The 13,547-nt window shown below is 35.3% G+C and overlaps 2 protein-coding genes across 2 annotated transcripts; one reads left to right on the top strand and one right to left on the bottom strand.

Moving 5' to 3' along the window:
- Positions 1-6,679: 6,679 nt before the first annotated feature.
- Positions 6,680-8,489, top strand: LOC123665629 (kxDL motif-containing protein CG10681). Its single transcript, XM_045599904.1, has 3 exons — positions 6,680-6,973; positions 7,281-7,454; positions 8,003-8,489. The coding sequence occupies exons 1-3, from the start codon at positions 6,828-6,830 to the stop codon at positions 8,307-8,309; spliced, it is 627 nt and encodes a 208-aa protein (XP_045455860.1). The 5' UTR covers positions 6,680-6,827; the 3' UTR covers positions 8,310-8,489.
- Positions 8,490-9,865: 1,376 nt separating this feature from the next.
- On the bottom strand, positions 9,866-12,560 carry LOC123665581 (ubiquitin-conjugating enzyme E2 T-like). Its single transcript, XM_045599866.1, has 2 exons — positions 12,141-12,560; positions 9,866-11,788 (listed from the first exon to the last, which is right to left on the bottom strand). Exons 1-2 carry the CDS (start codon positions 12,391-12,393, stop codon positions 11,574-11,576), a joined length of 468 nt encoding a protein of 155 aa, XP_045455822.1. The 5' UTR covers positions 12,394-12,560; the 3' UTR covers positions 9,866-11,573.
- Between the last annotated feature and the right edge of the window lie 987 nt (positions 12,561-13,547).

Below are 13,547 nucleotides of genomic sequence, written 5' to 3'. Positions count from 1 at the left end.
CTCGCCTCGCTGCGGCTATTTATATCGGCCGAGACGAGGCCCAGACCATTCTGGAAAGTTCGCGCATGTACCCGGTTTTCGAGACTATACTTCTATATAGTTCCACAATAGTACCTCTAACGCCATCTAGTATTGAGTAGAGAATTTCATGTTATCGCTGTCTTTGTGTGGTTTCGATGGTTACCGCTAGATGGCGCTAGTTTCTTTGTGTGTTCGTAACACTACTCCCCTCTTAGAGATGCTCGTCCCGAGCATCGTTGTTACTGCCATGGTAACGCGCCAGACGGTCTATGTGTACCACTTTGAATGTCCCTCTTGGTTGCTTTTGAATCCTGTAAGTCACATCATTCAGTCGGGTAACCACTTTGTATGGACCCTCCCACTTGGTCTGTAACTTTGGAGATTTCCCTTTCCGGCGGGTCGGGTTATGCAGCCACACCAGTGACCCTTCCTTGAAGCCGCTCGTGTTCGATTTCCGGTCGTATCGGGTTTTCATGTTCTCACTTGACTGTAAACCATTTTCCCGAACCAAGGCGTGTATATAGCGCAATTTTTTCCTTAAATCGCTGACATAGTCTTGTACGGTATTTGGTTCCTCCGGTGACCCTCCAGTCAATAGGTCTACTGGTATTCGTAATTCTCTACCGTAATTGACATACGCCGGGGTAGCTTTTATGCTCTCATGCTCGGCGGTTCGGTACGACAGAAGGAAGAGCGGTATATACTTGTCCCAATCTTTTTGTTTGTCGTCTACCAATTTCGCTAAATGCCTCTCAAGGGTCTGGTTAAATCTCTCAACCATTCCATCAGACTGTGGACGGTACGCGGTAGTCCTCGTCTTATGCATACCCAAAATTCTGCACACTTCCTGGAATACTTGCGATTCGAAGTTCCTGCCCTGATCAGAATGGATTTCTAGAGGTACACCAAAGCGACATATCACTTCTTCGACTAACTTAGAAGCGACTGTTGTAGCTTCTTGGTTTGGTATGGCGAACACTTCGGGCCATTTGGTGAAGTAGTCCATGACGACCATAAAATACTTGTTTCCTGATTCCGTTACAGGAAATGGCCCCGCTACGTCAACTGCAATTCGTTCCCACGGTGCACCGACGTTATACAACCGCAGGTTCCCACGGCTCCTGGTCTGAGGTCCTTTTACAGCAGCGCAAGTAGTACATTTGCGGCACCAATCCTGTACATCATCTCGACAATGCAACCAGTAGAATCGTTCTCGCACTTTTGTTAACGTCCTCTTGACACCTAGACCTCCTGATACGCCAACATGTATTTCACGGAGAACATCTGGTACTCTCGTTCTTGGGACAATTATCTGAAGGTGGAACTCTCTGCCGTTAGTCTTCTCCCATTTCCGGTAGAGTATTCCGTTTTGAAGTATCAGACTGTCCCATTGAGCCCAGTACGCCTTAGTGACAGCGCCAGTGGGTGCAACCTCACTCCAGATTGGTTTTACGTCACCCCGTTTCTTCCATGTGATGATGTGCCGAAGGTCGTCATCTCTTTCTTGAGCTTCCCTCATAGCATCACTCTCCCAGATACCCAAAGGACTTGTTCTTGTTAGCTTTAATGTTACTTCATTAGAATCCTGCTTAACACAATGTTTGCTGACTTCCGAACACTGCCTTCGTGAGAGTGCGTCGGCATTCCCACACAACTTTCCGCTGCGGTGTTTCGTCTTGAAGTCATACTCCTGATCCCGGGCAGGAGGCGAAGCCCTTTGCTTCTTCAGCTCCTCTATTTGTTCCTCGATCCTTTTCATCCTTGCTATCTGGGTCTTCTTTTGCGGACAGTTGAGCTGAAGATGGCCCCTCTCGCCGCACTTGTAGCACATGACTCCAGAACTTTTCTTCGTAGGAGCCTTAACTACCTTGACTTCCTCAGAGACCTCGCGGATCTTAGGGGTCTGCCGTATGTCAAGGCGAACAGCCTCGACCTCCAAAGCATGCGCCAATGCTTCCTTTAACGAGGTGTGGTGACGAAGCCTCACTGCAGCTCTGACCTCCAGGTCTTTGATTCCGTCGACAAATGCTTGAACAATATTCGTGTCTACCATCTTGGTGTCTGCTCCTGGGTGTGCCTTCCTGACGAGTTTCTCAATTTCCAATGCCCATTGTTGTAGTCCTTCTCCTGGGCGTTGAACTCTGTCACGCAGTTGGGCACGGAACACGTGCTCCAGATGTCGATCCCCGTATCGGGATTCAAGTGCTTCCATCAAGTCTTGGAACCCGTTTCCTGTATGTGGCAGTGCTTCCAAAACCGACAAAGCTTGCCCTCTGAGCGCAACAGTAAGAGCGGTCAGGCATTGCTCTTCCGTCCATCCGTTGGCAGTAGCAACCGTCTGGAATTGTTGACGATAAGCGTTCCACGGAGTAGTACCGTCGTATGGAGGCACTTTCACTCTTGGTCCTTGCGCCACTCCGGTACTTCCACTAGACACCGCGGCTCCCGTGGTTTCAAGGCGCACTACTTTCTTCTGTAATTCAGTGAGGCCGGTTTTCACATTTTCAAGATCCAATCCTAACCCGGTAACTCGTTCTTCCACTACGTCGACATCTTTACGAAGCTTGGTCACCGCGTCACTAACAACTTTTACAGCCCCAAGCGTTTTTTCTTGGAGCTCTTTTTGTTGCTCTTGTAATTCTTGCAAAGCACCACGAATTTCTGCCTTTTGTTGCTCTTGTGATTCTTGCAAAGCACCACGAATTTCAACCCTTTGCTGCTCTTGTGATTCTTGCAAGGCACGAATTTCAGCCCTTTGCAGCTCCATTAATTTAATTAAACTTCCTAATTGAAGAGCCACTTGAGAGTCTGTAGAAGTTACGGTATCACTGGTGGGCGCGGTAAGGTGGACGGGTCCAGTGGGCGGAGCTTGGTCCGCAGTAGGTGTGGCCTCCGCAGCTGGTTGTGCCCTTGTCCTGACGCCCTTGGAGTCTTCTCTCGGAGTCAATGGCATCTCCAAATCCCACTTCTGACACCAGTTGTTACGTGTTAGGGTTCGAAGGATTTGGAGAGAAAGACCTGCTGACTCTTTTCAAGACTTTATTCACTAGCACTAGGTCCAACACAAAGCACTAGGTTCAAACACTAAGCACTAAGTTCAAACACTAAGCACTCACAATGTCCTCAGTCGTAGCCAATGTCGTAGGTTTCGCTGGTACCACTCTTGATCACTAGTTTTCACTCTTGAAGTCGCCTCGAAGATCGCTCAAACTGAACTGCACTCGCTCGCCTCGCTGCGGCTATTTATATCGGCCGAGACGAGGCCCAGACCATTCTGGAAAGTTCGCGCATGTACCCGGTTTTCGAGACTATACTTCTATATAGTTCCACAATAGTACCTCTAACGCCATCTAGTATTGAGTAGAGAATTTCATGTTATCGCTGTCTTTGTGTGGTTTCGATGGTTACCGCTAGATGGCGCTAGTTTCTTTGTGTGTTCGTAACAATACTATAAAAAATTGAAATACAAGATGGCGGCCGCTACAAAATGGCGGATAACGTAGGTTTTATCGATCCCATCAATATGGGTATCAAATGAAAGTGCTCAACCAGTATAATCAATGTATTATATAAAATTAAAATCCAAGATGGCGGCCTCTACAAAATGGCGGATAACTTAGGTTTTATCAATCCCATCAACATGGGTATCAAATGAAAGGTCTCAACAAGTAGAATACAATTTACTATGCAAAATTGAAATCTAAGCTGGCCGCCGCTACCAAATGTCTGATAACAATTTTTTATCAATCCCACCAATATGGGTATCAAATAAAAGGGCTTGACAAGAAGAATACAGTGCACTATACAACCTCAATATTTAAGATGGGCCTTGCAATAATGAAGCACTAAATGAATTAAACAGAATGCGAAATAAAAACTAAAAACTAGAAAATAAAAATAGGTAAAAAAACTTTTTAAGTTAAACGGTTTTATGTTAAACATACATTGCAATGTTTAAGATAAATGTACTAAAAACCAAAAAATAATAAAATAGATACAGTCGTGGGAATTATAAACATATGCATAGACTAGACTAAAATAAAACCGTGGGGCACGTCAATTGTCTACAAATTATCGACTTAATGTGCGATAGAAGAATCGTTTAATTCGTCGTTAAAATAGGCAGTTGGCCCGCAGACGGTGAGGAAATTACTTACTATTTTCTTGCTCATGGAAATTGCAATAGTTATACACTCCATGTAAATAAAAGAGATGTTTCAACTAGTTTATCGTTGGACATTCACACTGCTGGCTGGCGAGGAATCGTTTCACTGCTCGTAGTTTGTCTTAAATCGACAAAACATATGATAAAAGTACTACTCGCTCACCACTATGAAACCCTAAAACTCGCTTATAATCGAGCTTGCTAGCTTGTTTCCACATTCTAGCCCTACTTATCACACGTCCATCGTTGTCGGTTGAACAACTGCCTAATTATAGTGTAACATTACAAAACAAACATTTTAATCAACGATTGTAGACAATTGACGTGCCCCACGGTTTTATTTTAGTCTAGTCTATGCATATGTTTATAATTCCCACGACTGTATCTATTTTATTATTTTTTGGTTTTTAGTACATTTATCTTAAACATTGCAATGTATGTTTAACATAAAACCGTTTAACTTAAAAAGTTTTTTTACCTATTTTTATTAGTAAGAAATTTCCTGCTGTGCCCTACCTCAGTTAAAAATTCTCTATGAAACCAGAAAATAAACACTACAGTTTAAAATAATGACTATGCAGCATATAATATTTAACATACAAATACAATTGTTATATTAAGAAATATCAATTGAATGAATACTTAATTTTGTTATAGTAAATTAATATCGAAAAAATAACACCGTTTCATCAAAATTCACTCAGTGGTTTAGGCATTAAAGTGTAACTGAGTGTACTTGAAAATATTTTCAATTTTCTCTAAAAGGTTCCGTTTTCGTTAAAGGCATCATAGGATAAATACTGAAGACATAAAATTAATGTTTCATCTACGTCAGAGACATAAAGAATTCTTACGCTTGCTTGCGTTTTTTAAATTCAATATCCATCCAATTACACACTTCATTTAACATTCTTTGATTGTAGTCTATCTAAAGTAATTAATTATGTATTCATATTAACTTTACTAAGACGATATTATCGTATTTTAATAACTGTGTTGTCAAAATCGAAACCATGCCCCGAAATTTATTGGCTGTTGTAATAGTGGGCACTATTTTCGGAATATGTGCTTGCAAAAATACTTACCTTGATCTAGAAAGGTTGCTAAAAGAAATACATTCTCAAGACGCATTGGGTAGAGATTTGGAATATATACAAAAGTTGAATACCCCACGGCATCACAAGCATCAATATAAAAGCCATCACGAACCGAGCAGACCCAATCTTATGAACATACAAACTATGAACTTATTTATGAAACCAAAAAAACACAACTCCGGTGATTTTCTCAGAATGGAGTCTGATAAGTGTGATTCAATTGGCAGATGCGGTTGCACAGGAACTAGATGTGGTGATGATAAGGAGAGAGCTGATGATGCAAGCAATGAAATTGATGAAATCATCAATGAAATAAATAAACAGATAGCAAGAGATAACATGAAATCTAGTGAAAATAGCAACGTAGCAGATAAAGAAGATATACTTGATTTACGTTGCGATGGAGATAGATGCGAATACAACAGATACAGAAATGACTATGATGATAAAAAAGATTTTAGTCGAGATGATAAAATTGATATTGTAGTTTTAGACGCAGAAAACTTAGAAAAACATGACAGAACGAAATTAGAAGATATTACAAAATCTTTACATCTTGATGAGACAAATGAGAAGAAGTATCCTCAAGAGTCTAATATTTTAGACTTAAAAGAAACTCCTGGAAAAGGCTTAAAAGCTCCGACACCTGACGAGTTCGTAAGTCACTACGAAATTGCCAGAAACGATGTAATACAACAAATAATGAACTACCTACAAAACGACGTACCTATACCCTTAAAACATTTACAGCCAACACAAAAACAACTGCTAAAATCCTTAAAAATTAAATATAAGCTAGGTCGAGTCCGAGAAGACGACTTGAAATCTCAAATTGTTGAAATAATTTTTGGAGAAAAGAGTGGTTCGAGAATTTATCCGCATTTAGAGAACAACGATAATATATACGTACCAAGATGGCATTACAACAGCCTATTACAGTATAAAAAAGATCTTAGAAAGAGAAAAAGTGTTCTGCCTTTAACTAATCAACAGAGACAAAGATTGTTGAAGAAAAATTTAAAACCTGCGCCTAAATCATCATCGCGCAGAAGTCAGGACGTTACCGTTCAACAATACGGTGTTCCATTTGAACTTGATGTTCACGGATTAGGTCAATTTAGTTCTTAATTATTTTCATTTGTGTGAAAATTGCTTGATATTAAATAAATAATTATAATTGCTTAATATTAAATAAATAATATTATAATACTAAATAAATAATTATTGCATTATACAATTTCTTATATAAATGAATATCTAGAAATTCGATATAAACACTTTAGAACTTTGCTTTAATTATGTTTAGATACAATTTTTGGTAAATTAATAATATTTGCCAGAACCCAGAGAGCAATTTTGAACGAATTACAAAATGTTAAATTACAGTGACACTTGACCGTACCTACTTTATGAAATATTGACGTTTGTTCGTTTTATTTTTATGAAAGTCTTATTGACATAGTAAAATACAATTTGTTTTCATTAACTTTGTATACACTGAAATCAAAATACCTTTCAATACTTGTATTAAAAATTAAAACAAAATGGCAACTGCAAACGATACACCTGAAAGCGATTTTTCAATCGAATGCTTTCAAAACTACTCTGCTCCAGAGGTGTTCGTGCAAGGTTTAGCTGGAATGGTTGATCAGACGGACGTGGAAATGATAATAAGAGCGCAAAAAACTATGTATGTTCTATATTTTTATACTTTTAAGTAATCAATTTCCCATTTTTGCTTTTAATGCCTACTAGAATTGATCACCATAATGTTGATACAGCATATTTACCTTAAAACCTACACCTCGAATTCTTCCTCTTCCAGACAACCGAAAATATGTATCCACAAGTAATACAAAAATATTCGAAACAATAATAAAAATCAAATTCATTTGCAATTTTATAAGTAGTGCAATCTTTCAACCATCAAAAGTTAATTTGTTTTTAAGCAACTATATTTTACATAAATATAGTAAGTTGTGTCCATAACGTTTCAGGCTACAACGCTTTGAAAAGACAACAGAAATGCTTACGAATTGCAACCAATTATCTGCAAGTCGTCTTCGCGCGGCTTCTGTTGAGTTTAAGAAGCACACTCAATTGCTGCTGGATATGAAGAAAGATTTGGAGTTTATTTTCAAAAAGATCAGAGCTATAAAAACTAAATTAAGGTATAATTTTTAATATTAATTGAATTCACCTTGAATTTTAGGAGATTATAAAAGTTTTAGACTACACATTCAATGAAAAATGTACTTAAAGTTAATTGTGAAATTCAATACAATTTAGCTTAAATCACAAAGCATCAAAATTACTGTTGAATGATTCCAGAGACTCATTACTTCACGACTTGACAAATATCTATTTTCACGAATTTTCTAATAGTTATATCACTGCAAAAAAAAACCTGAATTAGATCAAAAAATTTGTTACTTTTCCTGATAGCACATTAAAATTACAAAAAGGGTATATATAACTCGACTTATATCACTCATCACAGGAAGCACAGGATATTATTAATTTAGTTTAGTAGTTAGTTAGTTTAGGGTCAAAAAGTTCCTTATTTTGAATGAAATAAATAAAATAATAATAACATCTAAACATTAAAAACTAAATTCTTACAATACAATGATATGCTCGCATTTTGAAAACACTATTTAAATGTATTTAATCATAAGAATGAATAATTATTAATATACAATGTTTTCGAAAATTCCAGTACACAATACCCAGACGCATATAAAAGTGCAGTTGACGCAGCGGCAGATAGTAAAAAACCAATCGAAGAAGAGGGAGACTTCAAAACGGAAACTAAAATAGAATCTAAAATGGTTGCAACAGTATCGACAGAAACTTTAAAGCCAGCGAGCGTTGATGACAAAAAATCTAGAAAGAAGGTTAAACCAGCCATAGATATTAATTGCAATGAAGGTGAAACGTCTAGACCTAGAAAGGTGAAGAGTAGCAGTTCTTCGGAGACTGAAAGCGCTAGTTCCGGTGATGAGAGTAGTACAGACACTGGTTGAGATGAAAGAGTTTTTAGTTATGTTTGGTTATAATTATTATGATAATTTCAATTAACATTAGATAAAAGAGAGATTATAGTTCCAGAATATGAAAGTTGTCTAAAATGTCTATTTATTACAATTTAGCTTTTGACAATGACATCATAGATGTGTAATTTACAATATATTATATTTATAGTTTTTTTTAAATATATATAACTAGATTGGCAAACAAGCGTACGGCTCTCCTGGTGGTAAGCGATTACCATAGCCTATAGACGTCTGCAACAGCAGAACCCAAGCAACACCGACCCTATCCCCAATCCCCCCAGGAGTTCTGGTCACCTTACTCCTAAAGGAACACAACACTGCATGAAAGCAGTATTATGTAGCTGTGATTTTCTGTAAGGTCGAGGTACTACCCCAGTCGGCCTGCTCCATATTTTGAGCAGGAAATTTCCTGCTGTGCCCTACTAGTAGTTATAAATATATTGGCTTTGCTTAGCCATCCCTAATGCTTATTCAGAATCTACCAATCTAAGACAGATCATCTATCAGAATGACACTATCCTGCATTTGCCGAGACAGTCTTAATGCATCAAAATCAAATAGGTTTCAATGACATCCATGAGGTTATACTATTTTAAAATATTCGGGAATATAATTGTAAAGCAAAACATCTCTAGGCATCATTTTGGATTATTTTAATAAATTTTTAAAAAGACGGATAAATACTTAAGAAAATTTGTTTTTATTTTATGTTTTAAATTTTCTATTCTAAAAGAAAACTAACTTTATTTTAATTTTTTTTTTCATATCATTTATGTACAGATAATGGTAAAAATAAATAATTTTATTTATTTTATCTTATATTTTTCATGTGATTTTAGTTATACATATTATAAACATGTACATACATTGGTAATGAACCAGTAATAGATCTCTAAACAATTATGAAATTAATTTATTCTTGATTTATGTAACATAAAAGATTATTAATAAATTAATACATATATTAATAAAATGAATCTTTTATTTTTCTTTAACTGAAGTAAGTGGCTTACAAACGAATAAAAACTTCAATTACATGGACAAGTAATATGAATATGATGTAGTCAGTGAATTGGTCAATTAGGGATATCTCGAAAAGTACTCGTCAGATCTCAATTAAATTTGAAACGGACCAAATAACTAGTACCAGTACCATTTCAAAAACCATCAAAATCGATCCACACAGTAATATGAAGTGTGCAATTCACACACAACAGAAGTGAAACTTCTGAAAGTCGCCGTTGCGATTTCCTCTATCGACGATGGTCACCGTCTCGTGAAAAAGGTCGTAAGCGCCATGCAAAACGCGCCGATTGAACGTTAGCAGTAATTTATTCTATTTCATTGTTTCATATACATTTGTGTTTCTTTATCGTTACGCATTTTCGTTTCATCGAGTTTCAAATCACGATTCTAAAGAAGTTTCACTTAAAAAAAGAACAGTAATTGAGAACCTACTTGACAAAAAGTCAGTTGCTAAATTACTCACTACGCTCGTCATAATTAAATTAAAGAAAGAAAAAACATTTCACTTTTCTTAAATAATTTAATACAAAAATACCACATCTCTTCCTTTCTCCCTCTCTTCCTTTTTCTGGTATTTATCCTTAAAATCATGTTATATATCATAAAACAACTTATTTAACAATGAGTATAGCTACATACATAAATACAAAACTCGTATATATCTCCCTTAAATATCTAAATAAAATAGAACTATGAAACAAAATATACTGTGTATGTCTGTCTCTTTATTATTCAAAATTAACTAACAAACTTTGTACATCCACTTTTTTTGTAAAAATACCGTTTTTTTTTTTTTTCTTATATACTATAACTTTGACTTTTCTGACAGTAAAGACGTAAAAAAGTCTCAAAAAATAATATGAATCATAACATTTCATAAAACTTGTGTAATTTTAAACCAAGTTATATTATATGTGCTTCTTTAATTGTAAGCTAACCTTATAGTCTTAAACTTTATTTTGTTGATATTTAAAACTATTATGTTACAAGTTGACCCAAGTGATGTCTTGTCTTGCAAAGCGTTTAAACATGTGAAGTTTACCAAGAAAAAATTAGGTGATTATGGAGTTTATCTCGACAAATAAACCCTAAGCACTAGGCAGTTTGAAATATACGACATATTTTCATACCTACCAAATATGCACAAAAATATTATTATAAATTGATCTAGCCATTTCGAAGATAAAATGTAAAATGAGTTCGGAAAAACAATTGTTTTTGCTAAAAAAGTAAAATTTATCACATTCATTATTCCTATGAGTATCAAGCCAGACTTACAATTTAATATTATATTTATACAAAAATATTAACTTGAACCTTTTTTTATTTTTAAAATTCGACAAAACGAAAACAACCGGATACAACTTTTATAAAAAAAAAAAAAAAAAAAAATTGAAAAAAACCTAAAAAAATAAATAGAAAAAGAAAATGATTTGTAACAAATACTTGCAAATCTTTAAGTAGCTATTGTTGTAATAGATGATGAAAGATAAGATTTTATGTTTTATAGGAAACTACAAAAATTGTTTTATTTACATAAAAGCACAAAGCACCAAATGCAACTGAAAAATAAAATACTACGAGAAAGAAAAAATGTTGGTATAGACACAAAAAGTATTGGACATGTAACTGTGCATAATGCCAATTTTGTTTTTATATCTGTATTTACGCGAAGGAACATCACACATGTTCCATAAAAAATATTCTATAGAAAATTAAAAAGTTTGCCAGTTCTAAGAGAGCATATAGCAAAATTGAATTACAAACTCTTTTAACATTTTGGGTTATTATCAGCATATCATTTCAGATATGTTCATTTTGGACACATTCCACGTTCTGTACTGAAGTTGTGTACTGAAGTTGGCATTTCAATAATGCCACATTCAGAACTCATCGGAGATGAAGTATTTACTTATTATAACCAGTACTAATATTATAAAGATAAAACTATTAGATTTTTTGTGGTTTATAAAATTTAAAACTATTAAACTGATTTTAAAAACTTTTCACCACAATAATACCACATCAGTACTACTCAGTGATAACGTAGGCTTTATTATAACATGCAAAAAGGAATAGCCAAAAATTGGGTCTTCCTCATGTAAGACTGATAGGAAAAGTTATTATTAAATATCTTAAAATTAACATTCTTAGTTCACGTAAAATATTATATTTACAAACTTTTTTGTAACAAGATCAACCAACTGATTACACTGCATACTTTTTTGTATGGTTTCTGGCATTTTCTAGAAAACCCGAACGATCAAATTTGTACTCTAAAGCCAACTCCATCATGAGTGGATCATCGGTGTTCGGGTTTGCAAGGAGGCTTTGAATAGATATGATGAGTGTTTCAATTGTAATTGTCGGCAGCCAGGATCCTTTTGGTGGCATTTTTAACATATTCATGCATATTCTACCACCTGAAATGAGTTTTAATAAAACATTTATTAATAAGCAATTGAAAATAGATTATTAACTTTTTGAGTAATTTATTTACTCTGGATAGTCAATTGAAGAATAATAAATGTAGTTCAAAAAAAATTCAATTTGAAGATGATCACTTTTGAATATTAACTCCTAAACTATGATACTCATTACAACATTTTCTCACAAGTTGCAATTTTATCTAGATTGTTTAAGACTATTTATAAAATATAAACTAAAGATACAAGATACCAAAAAATAGCGAATGATGTATGAGTAGTGTAGTATTTTTTAATCACCTTTATCAAATTAATGATAAATTTAACAGTAGAACGCATCAAAGTTTACCTTTGTCAATATTAGGGTGGTACACAGGAGTAACGAACTTAACTTGTGGTGGTTCGAAGGGATATCTCTCAGGAACATTTATAATGAGGTCAAAACTTCCTCTTTCGTAAGGAGAGCCTTTTGGTCCTAACATTTTAATGTGGAGGACATTAAAAGATTCTTCCTCATCCTGACTGCATTTAACACCCCAAGGTGGTTTTGTTTCAAGATTCTTGATTTCACGCATCAGACGAGCATTACGCAGAGTTGCCATGGCAATGGTATTTCAATTTTCAATATTTGATAAACAGTTTTGGTATATATTTACTTTCTTTACTGCTACAAAAACAAAATTGTACGCGCCCTATAAAATGTCAATTACGCCAAACGAACCATACGTCATTTTGACACTTTTTGATAACATATAGGCTACGTTCCACTGAAAGAGTAAAATAACTTGTCTATCAACGTCCGCGGCGCCCATTCTGTCGTTCCACCATAACGCCCGTGATCGTCCGTTGTCGCAAGCGATCGCTTGATGTCATAGATGGCGCCACTGCTCACGACCACGTCGCTTACAAAATATAGGTGGGTCAAAGTTGGATTTCATTCAAACGTGCCAGCAATTTAAAAAAAAAACAACTGTCAATGTCTAGTTGTAAATGTTATCTCTCATTCGATACTGCAAAACGCAACGATAAATTTCCGGGAATTTATTTATAACTCAACACCAATAAATAGTACAACTACAAACACAAAATTAATAAAGTAAACATCTATCTAGATAACTGGCTACTTTTTACTTTTTTTGGTGTCCTTAATCCTTACTAAGAATATAGTCAACATCGAAATAAGTCAAATTAAAAATTGTCCATTTAGCATATAGTAATGAATATTCGAGATTAAATTCAGAAATTATTGTCAGAAACTAAATTATAAAAAGTAAATTAAAAAAAAACTGACGTCAAAAACATTTAAGAAAAGTAGACATTAACGGAATTTAGAAGATCGTCCAATTTCCATCCATGTTAAATTAAGTTTTACTCCAATCCATGCGAAATATTCACTCGCAACCTCCACAGCTGCATGTCTTCACCATGCCGCCACTCGTCATATTGCAAGCACACAGCTGACACCTGACAACGCCCAAATATGCGTTCCTTTTATAAAATTCGCCTACAAGTACAACGCCCGCGGAATTTTTTACTTTAGTGGAACCGCAATTTCAGGCTTCAGCGTTCGTGATCGACAGCATTACACATCATCATTGCAGCATCATCATGACATCATTGCAGCACAGGGTTTAGGTGGCACGCGCCCATAAATTCTGTTCGAATTTTCACTGTAAATTATAATAATAGCACTCTTTATTGTTCACCATTAAAAGAAACAACAAAAAAAACCCTAAAATGAAATTATGTACAAAAG

The sequence above is a fragment of the Melitaea cinxia genome, chromosome 24, assembly GCF_905220565.1.
Source record: "Melitaea cinxia chromosome 24, ilMelCinx1.1, whole genome shotgun sequence".
Taxonomy (NCBI): Eukaryota; Metazoa; Arthropoda; class Insecta; order Lepidoptera; family Nymphalidae; genus Melitaea; species Melitaea cinxia.
Note: the sequence above shows the minus strand (reverse complement) of the source record. Positions and strands in the feature narration are given on the sequence as shown.